General features: G+C 37.0%; 1 protein-coding gene across 2 annotated transcripts in view; it reads left to right on the top strand.

Annotated features, from left to right (window-relative positions):
- The window catches only part of LOC150075159 (cytoplasmic aconitate hydratase-like), a 289,211-nt gene that overhangs the window by 204,574 nt on the left and 61,101 nt on the right, over positions 1 to 23,536 (top strand). For both annotated transcript variants that reach the window (XM_090388696.1, XM_090388697.1), the window contains one exon: positions 17,707 to 17,766. In XM_090388696.1, the coding sequence (XP_090244822.1) occupies positions 17,707 to 17,766 (60 nt within the window). The remainder of the gene's footprint in view (positions 1 to 17,706; positions 17,767 to 23,536) is intronic.

The following is a 23,536-nucleotide window of genomic DNA, read 5'->3' as shown; positions in this document are numbered from 1 at the left end:
ATAATTCTGTCTTTACCTCCCTTAAAACTTGACAATCTGTTGGTAGCATCATCAGTTGTTGCTCCTGGCGTGTGCACACACACATACACACAAGGAGCCTCCGTAGTCAGGTGGGAAGGAGCAGCAGTGCGTAGCACACACTTCTTGATTAGGCCGGGGTTCGAGCCCGTCACCACCAAATACCGAGGATGCGGAAAGGTCAGGGAATGACCACCGCATATCCCGGAGCAATATGGCCTTAGTTGCTAATGCTCCTAAAAACCAAATAACAAGCACACACACACACACACACACTCTCTCTCTCTCTCTCTCTCTCTCTCTCTCTCTCTCTCTCTCTCTCTCTCTCTCTCTCTCTCTCTCTCTCGGCGCCTCCATAGCCAGGTGGGAAGGAGGAGCAGCAGCAGTGCATAACACACTCTTCTTGATTAGACCGGGGTTCGAGCCCGTCACCACCAAATATGGAGGATGCGGAAAGGTCAGGGAATGACCACCGCATATCCTCGAGCAATATGGCCTTAGTTGCTAATGCTCCTAAAAACCAAATAACAAATAACTCTCTCTCTTTCTCTGTTCTGGACCACATATCTTTGTTACAAAAAAGATGAATGTTCAATAATGTTAATGCTAAGAAGCCTTCAAATCCTGTTGGCATTTCTGCACTTGTCTCTAAAACTTTTGCTCCAGAATTAACTCCCATTTTGTGTCACCTTCTACACCAGCAGAATAAGAATTTCTTCTCCACAGAAATATGCAGGCAGTTCCCAATAAGGATGACAATTGTCATTATCATCCTATTGCATTGCCTCATCTCTTTACTTACTAACAGAGAAATTAACGGTAATCTTAACTTCTCACATAGTTAAGTGCAGATCCACTGGCACAATACCTTGGCTTATTAGTGTTGACAAAATGATACAAGGAACCAAAGCTTCCTTGCATCATTTTTGCCAAAAATTATAAGTAAAAAAAAATTCCCCTGCTGCATTTGCTCATTCTTTCTAATAATTTCTCCAAACCCTCTTTAAATTTATTCAACTTATCCACTTTCACAATACTACCTAGTGTTGTGGTTAGTTATGTTTCTCAGCTATGGACAAACTAAAAAAAAGTCAAACATTTGTTCGTGACACTTTTAAGGCTTTCAGGTTCGTTTGGTATAAAGTTCTAAGCAGCATCACAATTTTTTTTTATGATTCTTCAATGGTATGCTGACCATACCATTGAAGAAAAGTGAATACTTTAAATTCTGAGGTTAATATTACAAATATAATTATTACAATAAAGTATAAAAATACTTTTTATATTAAAAGCATAAATACTATTTATAATAAAGTAAACTGCTGAAACCTGATAAAAAAATATTGTGAAATATGCATTGGTTTTCAACAAACAGATGCCATCTCATCAGTCTTATTCTTAATGTAGGCAGGTTCTGAATAACAATCACTGAATCTGCACAATGAATAATGGAAGTGTACAGTTCCTTGCCAAGTGCAACACAACTACTTGCTAATGGACAAATTTCCTCAATTAATACTGTTTGCATGATTTGAGGATCACTCCCCCTCAAGCACTGTGAATCTTCCAAAAGCAGTGCCTCGAAGACAGTTTGGATGCTAAAGGCTCCATCTATATGCTAGGCCTATTATTGTGGATATGCTGCTTAACTATTTCATTAGGCCTGTGGAAGTTTGGGCTATATGCAACGATCTATGCAAAAATATCTAAATTGAATAGATCATACAGTGTGGGGTGCAGAAAAGCACTCTAAAGCCATATGACCAACAAGTGTCCAAATCAATTCTGGTAATATAGAACAGACAAGATACAATTCGCTTCCAATGAGCTGTTATTAGTATTAGAGGCATATAATGCAAGAAAGCAAGCTTATACAGCATCAGCCAAAAAAAAAAAAAAAAAACACAACACTTCCCATTTCACCCATCCATTCATTCCAGAAGTTTGTCCAGTTCTTCCTTGAATTTATTTAAGCTATCAACTTATACAAGACGGATGGAAGTTTGTTCCAGCAATCAACTACTTGCTGGGCTAACTGCAAATCTATTCTACAACTGCTTTTCCTCAATTTGAGTTTATGCCCCCTCAGGTGCATAATCTGAGCAAGAGGAAGAATTCCACTAGCATTGAGCTTGCTCAAAGCCTGATATACCTCAGTCAAATCACGGGCGCCTCCATAGCCAGGTGGGCAGGAGCAGCAGTGCATAGCACACGCTTCTTGATTAGACCGGGGTTCGAGCCTGTGACCACCAAATACGGAGGATGCGGAAAGGTCCGGGAATGACCATTGCATATCCCCGGAGCAATATGGCCTTAGTTGCTAATGATCCTAAAAACCAAATAACAAACAAACAGTCAAATCACCTCGCAAGTGCTTAGTCTCCAGATCTTAAATTTGCAGAACTTAAGCCTTTCTTGGTAAGAGCACCCATTTGTCTCCACACTAATCTCGTTGCCCTTCTCTGTACTCATTCCAGCAACTCTACATCCTTCCTAAAATGAGACCTCCAGACTTGTACTCAGGGATAATCACCTCTTTATCCCTGCTAGCAAAATAGTTTATTCCACCTGTTCAGTAGCTGTCTCCTCCTCCTATAAAATGCAGTACCTATACTGCAGAATTGTGGACAATGAAACTAGCCTTATATAACGTATGGCCATGGTTGCAGGGGGATTGAAAAATTCTTAGTCCAATATAGATTGCAAAGGTTTTGATGAAAAACAATATTGCCAGTCTGTGCTGTGACTTGTGTGTTCACAGAAAATTTTAGGTTTGTAACTATGTTCTCCTTTACAGAGAGTATTGAAGGGTGGAAGGCAAATGAAGGTGGTGACTGTTGAAAGAATCAAGCACTGAGTATCTTTATTTAAAGAGAATGTCACTGAAAAAATTAATTAAGGCATGAAATAAACATTAGGGAAATTAGTTCTTTATAAGACATGTTCAAAAACTGGGCTGCATAATTTAAGGAGAACACAGTTTCGAAAATGCATCCCTGTGGGAAGCCTGCTATCTTGTTGACACTTGCAAATGTGGATGCCATTCATGACTTGATTGTGAAAGATCACAGCATAACATTGAAGCACATTGAGGCAATATTCAACATCTCCCATGTGTGAGCTTACGATATTGTGGTGAATGTTTTAGGGGTTTTCACTCTGGTGCAAATTGAAACAGATTATATTCATCAAGTGGATCTCCATAATGTGTGTATTATGGGATGCACCATAATATGGATTGCCAACCGTGAAGCCACTGACTTGCTGTTATACACCTGCAGTTACTAGATATAACACAACAGTGATGGAGGGGTTAGAATTCCTTTTGTCTTTGAAACCTTGCTTTTGAAGAAGTATTTGCAACATAGTGGGTTGGGGGGATTCTTAACCATATGTATAGCATCACTAATTTAGAAGAAGCATCATTAGCAAGCACTAATTGCTTTGTACATTAGTACTCTCAGCTCATATAGAAATGAATATTTTATCTTGATAAAGGTACTTGAGATTCGCACTAAAGTTGAATTGTGTCTTCCTGTTATTTGTTATTTTTGGTTACAATGTGCCGAGTTGGAAGTATTTAAGTTTCCTTTTATTGGGTTCAATAAGTGTTGTCCATTTTTGTAAATAATTGTTTGGATTACAGTTTTTAATATTTTTTAGGGCGAGTGGATTGACACATTCCATGAAGGGGAAAGATGAATGTACTTTTTAAAATTATTATTTAAAGAAATCTTATGAAAAAAAAGCGGTATTGCTAATTATAATAATTAGTTAAATTTAAGTGACCTCTACTATTCAGTAATCCATATTAGTTTATTTATGAGACACATTTTTTATTTATTTTATAAATGCCAAATAAATAAATAAAATGGGTGTCATCACTAAAGTTTTAAGCTTTAGTGCTGATTGTGTTATTAATTGAAATTTTCAAGGTGTCGTATAAATAGTATTTAAACTACCAATATAAATCTCCGTGGGGCGGGGGAATATATATACAGTCCTACCTCAATTAACGAATAGGATATTCCACGAAATTACTTCGTTAAGTGAAACTTCGTTTTCAGAGGTAAAAATACTATGGCCAGAATAGGGATACATTCCTACGTAAAGAAAATGAAAAGCTTTTTTTCAAACAAAAAAGTTTTATTAAATACAAAGTGTATGTAAGTGTATTAAATACAAAGTGTATGTGATTTCACTTTGTATGTAAGTTGTATTAAACACAACTTGTATTAAATATTAAATGCTTTTTTTCTCTTTCATTTAACAATTGCCTATACGGAGTTATTGCATTTAAAACTGATCGCTTAACAATAACACTTCTTCCTAAATCAGAATCATTATCACTAAAAAAATTTTAAATGTTTTCAATGTCATTTAAACACCTTTTTAAATCTTTGGTTGTTAACACTTTTTCGGCAGGAACTTCTCTAACTTCGTCTTCATTTTCTTTGTCTTCGTTGCTAACAGGGTTTTCTAAATCTTCCACTGAAAAATCATCAATAAATTTCTAACATCCTCTTCATCGACATTTTCGAAACCTATTGATTGAGCCATCTGGATAACTTCATTTCTAATATCTTGGATGTTATTTTCTTCTTCTAGTACAACTTCTGGCCATATTTTGCACCAAACTCCATTTAAGCATTTCTTAGTGACTTCTTTCCAAGAACTATCAATGTTTTCAATTGCGTTTTTAATGGTGTAGTTTTTCCAAAAAGTTTTAACTGTCATTTCCTCTTTATCCTTTAGTTCAGTTAAATTGCTTAATGTTCGACGCAGATAATAAGCTTTAAATGATGCTATTACTCCCTGATCCAATGGTTGAATCAGGGAAGTTGTGTTTGCTGGAAGAAACACAACTTTGACAGGAATGCATGTATCCAACATGTTACGATCAGTAGGATGTCCCAGAGCATTGTCTAACAACAAAAGAGCTTTTTCTTCTAAGTTGTTTTTTTGACAATACCGTTGTACTTCAGGACAAAAGTGGTTAACAAACCAATCAGTAAATAACTCATTGGTAACCCATGCTTTTCTATTTGCTTTCCATATTACAGATAAATTCGTTTTTATGTTACCTTTTAATGTCCTCGGATTTTCTGAATGATAAACTAATAACAATTTTAATTTATAATCGCCAGAGGCATTTGATCCAAAGAGTAACGTTAAACGGTCTTTGGCTGCTTTGAACCCAGCAGCTGACTTTTCTTCAATAGAAATGAAGCTTTTTGATGTTAGCCATTTCCAGAACAAACCGCTTTCGTCAACATTGAACACCAAATTTGGTGGAAAATTTTCACGTTCAATTATTTCCTTTAGTTTTTCTGGAAACTTATTTGCAGTTTCAACATCTGCACTTGCAGCTTCTGTTAATTTTACACTATGAATCCTGGCCCGTTTTTTTAAATTTCTCGAACCAACCACGAGAAGCCCCAAAAGTTTCCGTAATTTCTTCAGTTTGTTTAGATTTCAGGTGATTAAACAAAAATAATGCTTTTTCTTGAATCACCATTTGACTTAAAGGCATATGACGTTCTGACATATCAACTATACACAAACTTAACATTTTCTCCATTTTTTTCTAAAATTCGACTCCTTAAGCGGGTTAATTTTGCCGCTGTAACATCTGTACAATTTTGAGCAGACTGTTTTATTTTTTCTGATTGACTTAGTATGGTTGTTAAAGTTGATTGCGCTAATCCTAAAGAATGTGCCACATCGGATTTTCTTTCGCTGCTTTCAACACGTCGTACGATATTTAGTTTAGTTTCCAAAGAAATTGCTTTTCTTTTCTTTGATTCTGACATTTTAACTAAAAAAAAATATTTCTATTAAAATTTACAAAATCTACATTATGTAATGCTATCAAAGAACCTACGTCAATTATTGCAATGCACGACACTGAAACAATGTCAATCATGTATTGCAATGCACCACACTGAAACACACCCTATGAAGTGTAAACAACGACTAAATTAGGTGAATGATGCACAAAACTGTTATAACAGACACACCCACAACTAGGGAGTATGTAACAAGTTGCCGTCAGTCACCATTTGGATGATTGTCGGGCATTGGCCTTAAATTGGAATATTTTCCAATTTAAGACTTCGTTATATGAAGCTTCGTTATCAGAGGTAATGTTAACCGAGGTATGTCTGTATGTCTGTATATATATATATATATATATATATATATATATATATATATATATATATATACACACAGATACAGGTAGTTCCCGACAATTTGTTCCTAGCACACACGTGCTTGTAAAGCGGGAATGTATTTCCCATAGATGTAATGTTAAAAACAAGGGTTATGTTCTCAACAATAACATTTGACCATAGTAAAGTTAAATAAAGGTCAAAAAACAATAGTTTATGCTTAAACAATGATTTATTTATCCAAAGAAATGAAAACATAACCTTTAAAATCAAGCAAATTATAATAATAAAGAAATTATTTATGTCATACAAATGTTAAAGAATATTTATTCTTCATCATCATCTACTAAATGCACACTCATTGTTGGTTCTTTAACAGTCATTCCAGCCATGTGTTGCTTATGATGTCATGTTTTGTTTTCAATGTTATTCCTCTTTGTTTATTTTTATTAACATCACTCTGTAATATTACTTCAGTTTGGCATACTGTGTAGTATTAATAAGGGGGATAAATTTGAAATAAGACAACACAGTGAAAATGAAGAGTGACACAACCAATCTTTATAATGTCAGCGTGGTAACTTCTAACTTCTCCACTAATGCTGGTGTCCCCCAAGGTTCAGTTCTTTCCCCCCACTATTTTCCTCTTGTATGTTAATGACCTTCTTCCATTGACTGGCAATCCTATACGTAGTTTTGCTGATGATACCACATTAGCATTAGCATTAGTAGAGGCATATGATGCAAGAAAGCAAGCTTATTCAGCATCAGCCAAAAAAAAAAAAAAAACCCTCTCCCATTTCACCCCTCCGTTCGTTCGAAATACCTGTCCAGTTGAGCTTTAAATTTGTTTAGGCTATCAACTTCAACAACAAGTGATGGAAGTCGGTTCCACCAACCAACCACCCGCTGGCCAAAGGCAAATTTCCGCACATCTATCCGACACCCGTCCTTCCTCAATTTGAATTTATGCCCTCTGAGGTGATTATTCTGAGAAAGATGAAGAATCCCATTGGCATTGGGCATGCTCAAACCATTCAAAGCCTTATACACCTCTATCAGATCACCTCGCCGGTGCCTAGTCTCCAGACTCTGTAATTTGCAAAACTTAAGCCTTTCTTCGTAAGAGCAACCCTTTGTTCCATTTACTAATCTTGTTGCCCTTCTCTGTACCCGTTCCAGCAGCTCTACATCCTTCTTGAAATGAGGCCTCCAGACCTGTATACAGTACTCCAGATGTGGCCTAACCATTGCCTTATACAAGGGAATAATCACCTCCTTATCCCTGCTAGAAAAATTCCTGTATATCATTGACAAGACACCATGAGCTACTCTTGCAGCTCGTCTGCACTGCTCAGAGAACTTCATATCTGCCTGCACAATTACCCCCAGGTCCTTTTCATTCTCCACCACTGTCAGTGTAGTACCGCAGAGTTGATACATTGCTCTGGGGTTACTGTTACCCATATGTAGTACTTTACATTTGTCAATGTTAAACTTCATTTGCCACCTCTCAGCCCATCTGTTCAACCTTTCCAGATCCTGTTGCAGCAGCATAGCGTCAGTAGTGTCCTTAACGACCCTGCCAACCTTTGTATCATCTGCAAACTTAGACATTAAACTTGATATCCCATCATCAATATCATTCATAAACACCGAAAACAACAATGGACCCAACACTGAACCTTGAGGAACTCCACTAATAACATTAGTCCACGTTGAGCAGTGTCCATTGATTACCACTCTCTGTCTTCTGCCACTCAACCATCCCCTTATCCATAGCAGCAATTTGCCTCCAATGCCACACTGCTCCAATTTGTGCAGCAGTCTTCCATGTGCAACAGTATCAAAAGCCTTTCTAAGATCCAAATATATAATATCAAAGTTATTCCCTGCATCCAGTTCTTTTGTGACTACATCATAGTATCCAATCAAATTGGTCAGGCAAGACCTGCCCTTAACAAAACCATGCTGCATCTGAGCTATAACTGAATTCTTGTCTAGATGATCCTGTAGTGCTTCTTTAACCAGTGCCTCCATTAATTTACCTGGAACAGAAGTTAAACTAACAGGTCTATAATTACTTGTGTCAGCCTTTGATCCTCCTTTGTGAATTGGGGTTACATTTGCACATCTCCAGTCTATGGGTACCTCCCCTGAGTCCAAAGAAGCTCTCATAATTATGGCTAGGGGTTTGCATACTTCCTTTGCTGCCTCCTTTAATATAACTGGATAGATCCCATCCACCCCAGGTGCCTTTTTTATGTTTATCCTCAACAATCTCTCCTCCACGTTCCTCTCAGTTATTACAAAATCATCCAGCTCACTGCCAATGTTTACTTTACCTTCATCATTCTCCTTCCTGAATAACTCCTCATGCGTGAATGTAAATGCAAAATACTCGTTTAGATTGTTAGCCACCTGAGCAGGATCCTCAACTGTTGAACCATCAATATCCAGTGGACCAATCTGATTCATCCCTTTCCTTCTCGAGTTCAAGTATGTAAAGAACTCCTTTCTGTTTTTCTTTGCATCCTTTGCCAAGGATTTTTCGTAGTCTGCCTTTGCCTGCCTAATCTCCTTTGTGACTTGGTTACAGACCAACTTATATCTATCATAGGCTTCCATGTCACCCATTAATTTGTATGTATCCCATGCATTTTTCTTCTCTGCCACATGTCTCATTAGTCCATCTGACAACCATTTAGGCCTAAACCTTGAACAATATTTCTTAGTTGGTATGTAAAGCCTGGTAGCCACCAAGATTAGTTCCTTGAATGCTTCCCATTTTGAGTTTGCTGTTGGTAACATCATCAGTTGGTCCCACTGTATAGAATTTAAATACTGTCTCAGACCATCATAGTCACCTTTACGAAAACAAAAACCCTTCCCTTTACCTCTGATGGTAGTTACCTCCTTGAGTAAATCCCACTTCAACACACTGTGATCACTGCCACCTAGTGGTTCATTTATCTGCAGGTTCTTAATGCATGAAGAATCACTACTGATAATCAGATCAAGAGTATTGCTCCCTCTTGTTGCCTCACGAACATGCTGATGTAGAAAACAATCATCCAATAAATCCACAAAAGCCTTGCTAGTGTGCGAGTGACCAACCCAGAAATTCCAGTCAATATCTGGGAAATTAAAATCCCCCATTATAAGACTCTCTGATTTACTGGCCCACTCTATTTCCCTGTACAATATATTATTATACTCATCAGAGTCATTAGGCCTATAGCACACTCCTACTCTCAATTTTGATTTCCCTATGCTTATGTCACACCAAACTGACTCGACACTGCCCTGTCCATCGATGTCAACTGGCTTCACTTCCTTTGACTTTATGTGTTTCTTAATTAATAGCATAACCCCTCCTCCCCTCCTGTCCTGTCTATCCTTTCTATATACATTGTATTCCCCAAATTCCAGTTCCGCATTACTTATATCTGTGTGACACCACGTCTCTGATATCCCAACAATATCTGCCTTTGATGTTTTGAGCAATACCTCAAATTCATCAAATTTATTTACCAAACTCCTAGCATTGGTGTACACGCAGGTATACATGCACCTGTTTCTATTCTTAGCTACCCTAACACAACCCATGTGTTTACTTGTAAAGCAATGACTACCAGCAGTCTCTGAAATATCCTGCATCTTGTTTTTCAGACTTCTGCTCATTTGAATAGAAGCAGTGCAAGAATCACTTCCACCTCTGCCAGTGGTTACTGTTAATCTATTAGTCCTTGTATCCCCCCCAACTAGCAGTTTTCCGACCCACCTAACACTGCCTCGACAGCATCAGCAAACATTCTTGCACCCTTTCTATTTAAGTGTATCCCATCCCTGTAGAAGCAATCTCTCCTGTTAACAAGTACAGTCCAGGCTGAAAAAAATTCTACCCCTTGAGCCTTGCACAATCCCTCCAGGGCCGAATTGATCGACAAGGCTCTCATCATATACTCCCTCCTATCGTGTCTGGGCAGAATTGCAGACACTTTCAAGTTCAACCCTAATTCACGGCTTTTTTTCAACAGTGACCTGTACTTGCTAAGTAATTCCGCCGGTCTCCTACTCTTAATATCATTAGTGCCAACGTGTACAACTATATCACCTTTTGTGCCCTTAAAAGATGATATCCGCTCTACAACGTCATCAACCTTTGCCCCTGGCAGACATACCCTGGTCCTATTCCACCTATCCTTTTTACAAAGCATGTTCCCCGTTTCCCTGACAATAGAGTCACCAACAACTACTAGTTCCCGTGGGACCAGCGCATTCTGCCTAGGGGGCTGCCCCTGTGTTGCCTGATGACCAAGTGCAAGCTCTGGCGTTGATGTGGGCAGCTGAGAGCTTGATGGGCCCCTCAATTTATTTCCTTCGAGGGCATCCACCCTGTCCTTCAAGGTCTCATAAAGGCCCATAACAACGCTGAGTTGTCGCCTGATTTCCTTGCACTCCTTACATCGTGCACACACAAAGACATCCCCCTTGGCAGTATCATGTCCCGTACCCGACTGCTCCGCAAACATCAAGCAAACAGTGCATTTTAATAGACTGTGATTCAGAGGGCAACTGCCCCCCTCAGTTCTCCCCTGAACCACAGCACTCCCATTAGCTTGAGCCTTTTGCTTTGCTGCTCTGGTCAGAGTCATGATTCCAATTTAATTCAATAAAATTTAAAACAAAAATTAAATCCTTAAGTTATATCCCAAAACAGTTATGTTATATATATATATATATTTTTTTTTTTTTTTTCGGTATCTAGTGTTCCCTTTATACAACTTCCGTATCACGTGTACCACTATAGTTATGTATTAATTATTTGTTACGATTAAGTCGTTATATATATTTATAGAGTTAAAAATACAATTTAATTGACAATAAAGTTTATCAAGATTAATAGATTTACTGATTAATTGACAATATTATATTATGCAGTATATTACACTAAGCGTATGCTATCGTGTAAAAATGGCGGGAATTCACGAACGGTATTTCTACGGACTCTTAAGTATTGATTAGCTTCGAAATCTCGCTATCTCAATTTAGAATAAACTAAGGATCCTGACTAGGTCTATAATCTACTTATAGAAGATAATTTGATATAACAATTGGTTAATAAATCGACTAAATTTGGTTAAAAGGCCTCTCGTTCAATTTGTGACACGTGGATTTGATACCGTTACCGATACTAAGTAATATATACGAAATCTCTGTCTAAGTTAAACTTTAAACTAAGTATCGTAACTAGGAATATAAAGCTACTCTAGAAAATAAGTTAATATGACAATTTAAACTAATAAAGCAGAAAATAAATCAGGAAAAACTTCTCTGTTTGAAGAGCTTTAAGGAGCAATGTCTGCACAGGCTAAGCTCGCACCCAGACTTCGCACCTTCTTCCATTGACTGGCAATCCTATCCGTAGTTTTGCTGATGATACCACATTGCATTCCTCTTTCCATTTCGAGAAACCTTGCCCTGCTCAAACAGCTTCAACTTCTCGAATATCTGCTACCAATTCCTTAAATGCCGATCTCCAGGTAATTAATTCTCCAGTGTAGCAAAGACAACTTAGTTGATTTCAATCCTTCTAAAACTCAGTCTTAGTCTTGTCTTATATCTTGCAAAAAGGATTACCCTGATTTCTAATCTCTCTTGGCACAAGCACATTACAAATATTGCTTCCTCTGCATCTAAAAAACTTGGTTTTCTTTTTCGCTCTCGGCACTACTTTTTTTTCCAAACAGCTGTTCACTCTGTGCAAATCGCAAATCTGCCCTACCATGGAATATTGTTCCCACATCTGGGGCGGTGCCGCCAAAACCTTTCTCAGGCTTCTAGATTCCATTCAGAAGAGGACAGTTAGGTTAATTAATGACTCATCTCTAACAGAGTCTTTCCACTCACCTCATAGACGTACTGTTTCTGCTGCATGCCTTTTCTACAGATACTTCCATGGGCACTGTTCTTCTGAATTGGCTTCTATAATTCCTGCTCTCTCTGTCTTTCAAAACAGTCCGAACACGTGCCGCCACCAGCCAACATACATTTACTGTCCAAAACTATTATTGTATGTTATGTGATTCAGTGAGATGCCCTTGTCTGCCTGAACGCACACAGTAGTACTGTATTGTATAGCTAGCCACGTGATTTGAAATGCCGTAGCTATGAATGTTTAGCATTTATGTATTGCAATTAATGTTCATATTTCCGATTTTGTTGATACTTGAAAAAAAAAAAAAAAAAAAAAAAAATTTGCTTTTACACTTATTCTCTGTGTCCTGGGATAAAACCAGGACCTTATACACTGTTACACACATCATGAGTTCTAGCCTGTATGCTGCCATATATTGGAAAAAAAAAAACAAAAAAAAAACAGTCCAGTATTAATCATGCTGGTTTGTTTGCTGTGGTAAAGTAGTGTTAGTGAAGTTAGAGAACTCCTCTGGGGCCAGAGTAGGGCTATAAATGAAATGCCCCCTTCCCATCATATTGTAACTTATCACTTTAGAGGTGGGAGAAACAACTTTTCAGTGACATCGCAAAATTGAGATGGGACAAATCCTGATGAATGCGAGATCTTTACTATCGCTTTTCACCTAGTGCTAAACAGTGTTATAGTCTTTAAAAAAAAAGTGATACAGATGTAAAAACAGCAATTAATTGGGGGTATACACTATTTTCTCGAAAAGCAAATGGTATACAGCATATATCACCATCTACCTTCCACCGCAGTGCTTTACTTCATTGCCGCATTATAGCCTTAGTTGCTAATGCGCCAATAAAACCCAACAGCCAACCAACCAGCTTTACTTCAAGCAAGGTCATTAGATTTTTACTCTGTGTAGAAGATTGACTTACTTTTAGAAGCAATTTGCAGACACAGTACAAGAATACATTCATGACTAAGTTGCAATGATTTTAATTCTAAAAAAACATGGAGAAATAGTACTTCACCTTAAATTTAACCTGCTCTTGTGTGGTCTGTAGGATTGTATACTGTATTTCTTAACCATAGCATATCACATATTATCTCTAAAATAGTTGTGGACAACCTTATTCATTACCTCCAGAAGTGCAATAAAAGAGAAAAGGGTAATTTTATTTTATTTATTTATGTATTATTATTATTTTATTTATTTATTTATTTATTTTTTTTTTTTTTTTTGGGAGGAGGAGGGGGGGTTTGCTTGGTACAGCCCACTTTTCCCTGTAGTACATCAGTTCATGGGACTAGATGTGATTCCTTTGTCATGTATTTTGTCTGTACAGGTGCATGTTCTTGGGCCAGTTTTGTATGGCACATTGTGTGGGCTGACAAACCCAAAATAACTTATTGGGGGAGATTACACATATTGTTCAACATGCACCTACCTTTGTCTGCCTGAGAAGGTAAATGCATGTTGAACATTAAACAAAATTTTAAAGCCTACTTTTCCTGACTAGAATTTTTACTAAAATTTCATGTTTATTTTATTCTATAAAGAAAAATGGATACCTTCTCTGGGACACATCATATTCATTATGTTTATTATTTTATGTAGTCATATGTTATATGTAATTATATGTAGTCTTGGCAAAATATGTATGCATGTGTCTGAGACCTGTGTTCTACATCTATCCATGGAAAGAAGTTTCAGGTTTCTTTTTTATTAGAAATGCCAAAATCATAATTGATATCAATGACTGGTTACCAGCTGTTTTTGCATTTTAAATGAATATTGCACAGGCTGATCCATAATTAACTTCTTATTTTCAATACTGAAATACTGTTATTAACATAATTTAGTTTTGTTTGTTTGTTTATTTGAAAGTATTCAAATTGTTGCATAAATTGAAGTATTCTGATCTGTTTATATCATCATCAGGTGATAATTCATCATTACTGATCCATTATCACCTGATGATTAACTATTGTTCAAAGAGCCAAAATTGTTTCAGTGTCTGGGGTTTATGGCTTGTAATTAGTTTTGACGTTAAGAAGTGGAGTAACATGTGCTGTGGGACCCAGAGATGATTAAATCTGACACTATAACTTATAGCATTTAAGAATGCAAGATCAGGAAAATACAGTACCGAGAATTAAGACATGTTCACATGTAATGCACTCATTGTGCAATTTGAAGGAAAATTTGAAACTGTGGAAACCTTATCCTTTAAATATCATTATGTGGTCTAATATAATACATTTACTTCTACCACAAATTTTTGGTAAAACGTGTATGCGGTACTGTATGTGACTCTATTAAACACATGTGGCAAGTTCTGCTAAACGCTGTCATTGGACCTGTGCTTTCATTGTTTCCGATACTGAAAAGGATGTAATATGCTGTTTACAAAAATATATAATTGAATTATAGCTGACAAACATGGTAGATAGCTCCCTTCTCAGAAAAAAAATGTTTACTTTTGCAAGTTTCCTACATGCATTTAATGTTTCATTGATGTACCTTTTATTGCATCTCTGAATGAGGGAAATCGGAGACACTAAACATCTATAGTAATTACTCTTGGATACATCCTGTTTATGAAAATTTATTGGTCTAAATTGAGAGAATGTACTGCAGAAAGAGAACACAGTTGCCCAGTGGCTTATACTTTTGAAACGAGTGGACTGTTTTGCTCACTATATCTGTGAAGCATTATTTGTTATATATGTGAAATTTTTGTATGTAAATGCTCATAAACTTAACTTGAGGATAGCATTTGATCACTATGACTGTGACTTGTTATGTCCATGCTTGTTATAACCAGTTATTTGACTGTATTAATTTGTTCATATTTTCTTGAATTCCCAATTCAAGAAAATATGAACAAATTAATACAGTCAAAAAACACAGAATTAATTCAAATATAAAATCATAATTTCAAAAAAAATCATTACTTCTTTTTTGCTGTTAATACTACCTTCTGCATTTGTTTATGTACCACTTGATTCAATTTCATTAGCTTTTGTAAGCTAGAAACAGAAGACAATGGCTGACAGGTATGATTAATTTTAAAATCTGTTTTTGTGCTCCTATCTATTAAAATGTTATGGTTAGTTGGGATTATAAATAAGAGATAACAGCATGTACTGGAAGATTTCAGAACAATTTTGTACCTTGGTGGACATATTATTTGAAATAGCCTTGAGGAACATTTTTGTACATACACTGGAAAAGGCTAATAATATATATTTTAATTTGTTTTTAATAGCATTTATTTTCAATTTATCTTCATAATTTATTTTTAACTGAGCTTCACCTTTACCAGCATGTTGTTTGCCATGTTAACTAAAAAATGTATCCTAATATCTCAAATACTTTTTTTAAAAATATTAAACTTACAATAGTCTCTTCTTCTAATGTATATCAGTTCCTACACTGGTATTATCCTGTTTAATGTAGATGGTGTAGATTTTTATTTTGCCCTGACTTTCCTTCATCTATTTCCTTGTAGATCTCACCATAATTTCCTTCTTTACCTGGTTTTCTACCTACAGACTATTATATTTTCTTCTCCAGTTCTAAACAGATGTTTTTCCATTTCTCAGTTTTGGCTAAATACGTCTTTTTCTAGTTCCCAATTCTGGTTTTCCTGAGTTCAGATCACATAGTATTCACTTATGCTTCTGGAAGGCTACATATTGTTTTTTTTTTGTTTTTTTTTCCCTCATTTTCTTCAGCTTAATTTTTTTTGTTTTTTTTTATCTTTCTTGCTGCATCACTTTTCACTTTACTGTTCGCTATTAAAATTTTTGCTCACTATTTGCTGCTATACTTACTAATAAATATTGTTTCTGCTTTTTTTTTTTTTTTTCTATTTTCTCTCTCCCCTATCTGAAACAAGGGCAGATAGCCTGCTCTTGGCACAATCTGTCAAATTAAAACTACACCATCCACATCTTTCATCTTTTCTTTCATCCTTCTTGCTGCTTCACTTTTCACTTTACTATTCACTATTAAAATTTTTGCTCACTATTAACTGTTATACTTACTAATAAACATTATTCTTGCTTTTTTTTTTTTCCCCTCCTCCTCCTCCTCCTCTATCTGAAGCAAGGACAGATGGTCTACTCTTGGCACAATCTGCCAAATTAAAACTACACCATCTACAGATATAGGCATTGATGTGCCCTAAAATGCACTTAATCCAAATATCAAGACATGACTATATAACTGCTATTAATCAACTGCCTGCAACTAGTACTTCAGGAATGGCAGAATCCTGCAGTTTATCATTAAATGCTTGCGCTCATATCTGATAACCCCTGCCTAGTTAAATTGAAAGAGAAGTTTTTTTTCTTTTTGCTTATAATATGTATTCTGTTAGGTCACTCCCAAAAGTTTCCCAGCCAGTTGAAGCCAAGCACTTCAGCCCCATCTCTTACTCCTTGCATTTATTGAAGCTCCTTGAAAAAACAATATTGAAAGTACTAACCAATCTTATCCTCACCCACAGGCCCCAGAAAATTCGTTATGCTTTGCATAGTAGCTCAGCAGTTAGTAATCTGCTTGAAACTACCAATCAGATGTCTGGATTCATAAGCTAAATTCAATGATGTTAATATCCCAGCATTGCTTAAGCTCATTAAAAATTGCTATGACATCACAGGCCAACTACTGAAGTTTCTCACATTTCTTTCTTGACAACAGAATCATCCAACTCTCTCCGTGGGAAATCAAACATATATTAGAAGAATGCAAGCAGACTTCCTATGTAGCATTTTTTTGTACAGCCATAATAAACTTGCTGGTCCACAAGAGAACAGATATGATAGCATATGCAGGTGACTCTTGACCAAAATAAAGTGGACTGATAAAATAAGAGTAAAATACAGAAAAGAATGTATCAGAAATACGGCATTACATCACAGTATTTGATTTGCAAGTTACCCCAAAAAAAAATTGGCCATCATAGTCTTTTCACTTAAACCCACACCAATGTAAGGTGGTAGATGACTTTCATCAACTGGTGAAATACCACCACTTTGCTTATTGGAGGCGTGAAGTGGTGAAACCCATGTTTAGTCTCTAGAGCAAAGTTTCTGGCATCCCCCTCCCCCCATACTTCTCCTTCAACCCATGCACTGTACTAAGTACTATAGGTTTTGATACCTTTCATGTTTGGGGTTTTCATAAAAAAAAAAAAATCATAATTCAGAGATTTGAGTGTTATCTGTGATCTGAAATTAAGAGGAGCTCTGTGCCAAATGCAGAATCATAATGCAGCATCTGCTATATATTCAAAACACAAATCTGATAAAAATGTATATTGTGATATTGATTCAGCACATTGTACATTACATGGTGCAGAATACTGTCATCTGAAAGGTATCAATATTCTGCACCATATTACGATGTCTAGTTCTTCACGAAATTCAGCATTATAAGCTTTTGTTAACTCTTTTTATGATTTTCTAATTCATTACAGTAGTGCATCAGGATTTTATTTAATATATTTAGTTCTGCAAATTATTTTAGGTTCTCTTAATTTCAGTAATTAAAACATATTTTTTTCTGTTTAGGAAGTGGAGAGCAAATATGTTATTCCTGTAATGTTCAAAGCAGTGTATTCCAAAATACAGGTGAATTTCAAATTATAAATTTGAATGATTTTTAATTACATTTTTATTATAGATATGAATAAACTGCATTACTTCTTTTAATATTTAAAGAAAGTGATAATTCAAAGAATGGAAAGGAATTTGTTTATTCTGAAGTTGTTTTCATAGCGCATCAGTATCTTAACTCATATTGCACCATTGTATTATATATGTGTGCAAGGCCAGGCCTAAAAAACCTTGAATTACTTAAAGGAGGAACTTTATTTCCTCTGCCTGAGATTTGCTAACTACAGCTCTAATTGAACTAATTTTTAAGAATTCCTCACATTTCCAATGGGGTTCAAACTAAGACCATTCCAAATGAATGACAAGTAATGAAACTTCTGGATCTGCATGGAGTACCAAAACAGTCTGCTAACCAATACCATGGTTATTGTAATTAGACCAAAATCTCTGACTCTCTTACTGGTAGAGACATTTCACAAGAATCAGCTTTAGTGCTTTGTTATTAGGACTTTTTAGGAATAATAAAGCAAAATTGCTTAATGATTGAAATTCATCAATTTCAACTTATGCTGTGGTATATTGGGCAGTTAATTCTGTTAATGATTGGAGAAAATTGTAAAGCACTTTTAAAACTTTCAATTCATGGATTAAACTTAATGATTTGTCACTGAACTTAGTTGCACTCTTTTTATTAGCATTAGTAGAGGCATACGATGCAAAAAAGCAAGCTTATACAGCATCAGCCAAAAAAACCCCTTCCATTTGTTCCAAATGCCTGTCCAGCTCAGCCTTAAATTTATTTAGGCTATTAGCTTCCACAACAAAAGATGTAAGCCTGTTCCACCAATCAACTACCCACTGGCTAAAGGCAAATTTCTGCCATCTATTCTACAACTATCTTTCCTCAGTTTGAAACTGTGCCCACTCAGGTTCTTAGTCTGAGCAAGACGAAGAATCCCATCAGCATTCAGCTTACTCAATCCATTCAAGGCCTTATACACCTCAATCAGATCACCTTGCAGGTGCCTACTCTCCAGGTGCTGCAATTTGCAGAACTTAAGCCTTTCTTGGTAAGAGCACCCCTTTGTTCCCCTCAACAATCTTGTTGATCTTCTTTGTACTCGTTCTAGCAATTCTACATCCTTCCTAAAATGAGGCCTCCAGACCTGTACACAGTACTCTAGGTGTGGCCTGACCATTGCCTTGTATAACGGGATTATCACCTCCCTGTCCCTGCTAGCAAAATTCCTATATATCATTGACAAGACTCCATGTCCTGCCCTGGAAGCCCGTCTGCACTACTCAGCGAACTTCATATTTAGCTGCACAATTACACCCAGGTCTTTTTCACTTTCCACTTCCCTGAGTGTAGTACCACCCAGTTGGTATGTTTCTTTTCGGTTATTGCTACCCATATGCAGTACTTTGCATTTGTCAATATTAAACTCCAGTTGCCACTTCTCAGCCCATTTTCCCAATTTATCTAGAACCAGTTGGAGTAGCATACTGTCATCTGCAGACTTGAACATTAAACGTGATATACCTTCATCAATATCATTGATAAATATGCAAAACAACAATGGGCCCAACACCAAACCCTGGGGAACTCCACCAATAACATTTGTCCACGAAGAGCAGTGTCCATTGATTACAACTCTCTGTTGTCTCCCACTCAACCATCCCTTTATCCATTGTAGCATCTTACCATTGATGCCATACCTCTCCAATTTGTACAGAAGTCTTCCAAGTGCAACAGTATCAAAAGCTTTCCTGAAATCCAGGTATATGACATCAAAATTATTTTTGGCATTCAGTTCCTTTGTGACAACATCATAGTAACCAATAAAACTGGTCAGACAAGACCTCCCTTTGACAAACCCATGCTGTGTCTTAACTATTACTGCAGTCTTGTCTAGATGATCTTGCAGTGCTTCTTTAACCAGTGATTCCATTATTTTCCCTGGAACACAAGTTAAACTAACAGGTTTATAGTTACTTGTGTCACCTTTTGAACCGCCTTTGTGAATTGGTGATACATTTGCACATCTCCAGTCAATGGTGACCTCCCCTGAGTCCAAGGAAGCTCTCATAATTATGGCTAAGGGTTTGCTTATTTCCTTTTCTGCCTCCTTTAATATAACTGGATAGATCCCATCCACCCCAGGTGCCTTCCTTATGTTTAATTTCAACAATTTTTCCTCCACTTTGCTCTCAGTTATTACAAAATCACTTAGCTCCCTGTTAGCGTTTGATAAACTTCTGGCACTGTCCTCATTGAATAACTCCTGATGTGTGAATGTAGATGCAAAATACTCATTCAGTTTATCAGCTACCTGAGCATGATCATCAATAGTTAATCCATCTATGTTAAGTGGTCCAATCTGATTCATACCTTTCCTTCTAGAATTTACATAAGTAAAGAACTCTTTGCTGTTTTTCTTTGCATCCTTTGCCTAAGATTTCTCGTAGTCTGCCTTTGCCTGCCTAACCTTCTTTGTGACGTGATTAAAGACTAATTAGTTGGCGCCTCTGTAGCCAGGTGGGAAGGAGTAGCAGTGCTTAGCACAGACTTCTTGATTAGACCGGGGTTCGAGCCCGTCACCACCAAATACGGAGGATGCGAAAAGGTCAGGGAATGACCACCGCATATCCCGGAGCAAAATGGCCTTAGTTGCTAATGCTCCTAAAAAATACAGACTGGTTTATACCTGTCATAGGCTTCTGTGTCGCCTGATACTTTATATGCATCCCATACATTCTTCTTCTTTGCCACAAGCCTCATTAATTCATCTGACATCCATTTAGGCCTAAACCTTGAACAGTATTTCATAGTTGGAATGAAATTCTTAGTAGTCTCCAAAATTAAGTCCCGAAAGGCTTCCCATTTAGAATTCACTGTTGATAACATCATCAGTTGATCCCACTGTACAGAATATACAGAATTTAAAAACTGTCTGAGACCTCTGTAGTCACCTTTACGAAAGCAAAGGCCCCTCGCTTTAGCATTGATGGTAGTTACATCTTTAAATAATTCCCACATCAATACATTGTGATCACTGTTGCCCAGTGATTCCTTTATCTGCAGATTCTTAATGCATGAAGAATCACTACTGATAATCACATCAAGAGTATTACTCCCTCTGGTTGCCTTTCGAACATGTTGCCATAGAAAAGTCATCCAATAAATCCACAAAAGCCTTGCTAGTGTGCCAGTGACCAACCCACAAGTTCCAGTCAATATCTGGAAAGTTAAAATCTCCCATTATATGACATTCTGATTTACTGGCCTACTATTTCTCTGCACAATTGCTCATTATACTCATCAGAGTCATTAGGCCTATAACACACACCTACTCTCATTTTTCCTTTCCCAGTGCTTATTTCACACCAAACAGACTCAACACTGCATTGTCCACCAGCATCAATTGGATGCACATCCTTAGATTTTGTGTTTCTTTACAAACAGCACAACTCCTCCTCCCTTTCTGTCCTGTCTATCCTTCCTATACACATTATACTCCCCAAATTCCAACTCTACACTGCCTATATCTGTGTGACACCACGTCTCTGATATCCCAAGAATATCTGCATTTGATGTCTTGACTAGCACTTCAAGCCCATCAAATTTATTAACTATACTCCTAACAGTGGTGTAAATGCAAGTATACATGCACCTGTTCCTGCTCCTAGCCACTCTAATGCAGCCCATGTATTTACATATTCCACTATGACTCCCGGCAGTCCTGGAAATCTGCATTACCTTGCTTTCCAGTCTGCTGCTCATTCTAATAGAAGCAGTGCAAGAATCACTTTTGCCTCTGCCACAGGCAGAGGCAAAATAAGTTTTCCAACCCATCTAAGACTGCCTCAATGGCATCAGCAAATATTCTTGCACCCTGAAAGCATCCAGTGGTTATTAAGATCCCATAATAGCATAATTGTTTTACCACTTTTTACACATTTAGAGAGGAGAGAGAGAAATATCAGAGTTTCAATCCAGACTGGGAGAATTCTTAAATGCTGCTGCTGCTGCTTCTGGATCTGTAGTTAGCTGATCTTAGGAGTAGACTGATCCCCCATCCATTTAGGTAAATATCTAACTGACGTTTGAATTTACCCACGTTGTCAGGCATGGAAGTAAGTCATTCCAGTAATTAACAACTCACTATCTGAAAGAAAACTTTACAGTCCATTCTAAATTTATTCCCTAAATTTATAATTTGATTTATAGTCTACAGTCCTCCCATGGGCAGTGAGTGTTGGATGCACTGCCTTTGATTTTGTGTTTCTTAACTAACAGCATAGCCCCTTCTCCCTTCCTATCCTTTCTGTACACATTGTACTCCCCAGATTCCAATTCTGCATTTCTTATATATGCATGACACCACATTTCTGATATCCCAACAGTATCCACCTTTGATGTGTGTGGGCACCTCTGTAGCCAGGTGGGAAGGAGCAGCAGTGCGTAGCACACACTTCTTGATTAGACCGGGGTTCGAGCCCGTCACCACCAAATACGGAGGATGTGGAAAGGTCAATTCACGGAGCAATATGACCTTAGTTGCTAATGCTCATAAAAACCAAATAACAAACAAACAACAAACCTTTGATGTTTGACCAGCGCATCAAATTTATTTACTATATTCCTAGACAACAAAATTTCCAACAAAATTTTTCACTGTGGTTATACAACAAAAAGACTGTTCCTGGAGCCAGCAGATTCTTGGATTTCAGTCTTGACCCTCGTAACTCGTTGGCATTCGAGGTGAGCAAACATGCTTGGTCAGGGCTCCTCGGTTAAGTGGATTGGATTACTGTTGATTATTGCTTTTAAATATTTGATTTATTTAGTATATTGTTGGATTATTTTGTTATAGGTTTTCCTGTAACAGTTTAATTTTTATAATATTATTGATAAAATATTATATATATCATTTTTAAAGTTAATTTTCATTGATATTTAGTTAATTTTATAATGGTAATTACAAGATCTGCTTTAAACATGTCACAGGGTATCGTGACTCACACAGAAATAGCTGATGGCGATTTACAGGCAAGTCATGATATAATCTGTTGTAGGACCTGTGGAATATTTTCCAAGGTCGACCTGGTGACTTATCATAGCTCACCTGGGGATTGTTTTCTTTGTGATCGATGTAAGGAGTGCACCGATCTTAAATTACAATTTGGTGCACTGATGGAACAATTTGAGTCACTGAAAAAACAGGTGCTTCCCCTCGAGAATAATGCATCTGGGAGCTCGTCAGGGACTGAAGACTCCAGCAATCTACCAAGTGATCTACCACTCCCAATTCGGGCCTTAAAACAGAAAAACCAAGTGCAAACTACTCTGGTTCAAAAGGACTTTGTTTTATTAAGAGACTATTGTCAGGGAAACAGAGAATATTTTTTGTAATAAGGACAGGTGGAGTAGAACCAGGGTGTGTCTGCTGGGAGCAACTATTAATGATGTCACCAACAGATTGTCAGATTTTAAGGGGGGTAAAGAGAATATTATTATTCATGTGGCGACTAATGACATTAAACATACACGATCTGACGATTTGTTGGAAAAATACAGGACCATGCTGAGGAAATGTCACGAGCTGGGCCACAATGTCTATATATTTGCAATTCTGCCCAGACACGATAGGAGGGATTATATGTTAAAAGCCTTGTGGATTAATTCAAGACTTGAAGGACTCTGCAAAGCTTTTGGGTTGAATTTTTTTTTTTTCTTTCTGTTTATACTCCGGCACGACAACCAAGTCAGTAGAGTTTACAA

The sequence above is a fragment of the Mastigoproctus giganteus genome, chromosome 14 (genome assembly GCF_048544385.1).
Source record: "Mastigoproctus giganteus isolate SK-2022 chromosome 14, ASM4854438v1, whole genome shotgun sequence".
Classification (NCBI taxonomy): domain Eukaryota; kingdom Metazoa; phylum Arthropoda; class Arachnida; order Uropygi; family Thelyphonidae; genus Mastigoproctus; species Mastigoproctus giganteus.
This window is presented reverse-complemented; position numbering and strand designations above follow the sequence as displayed.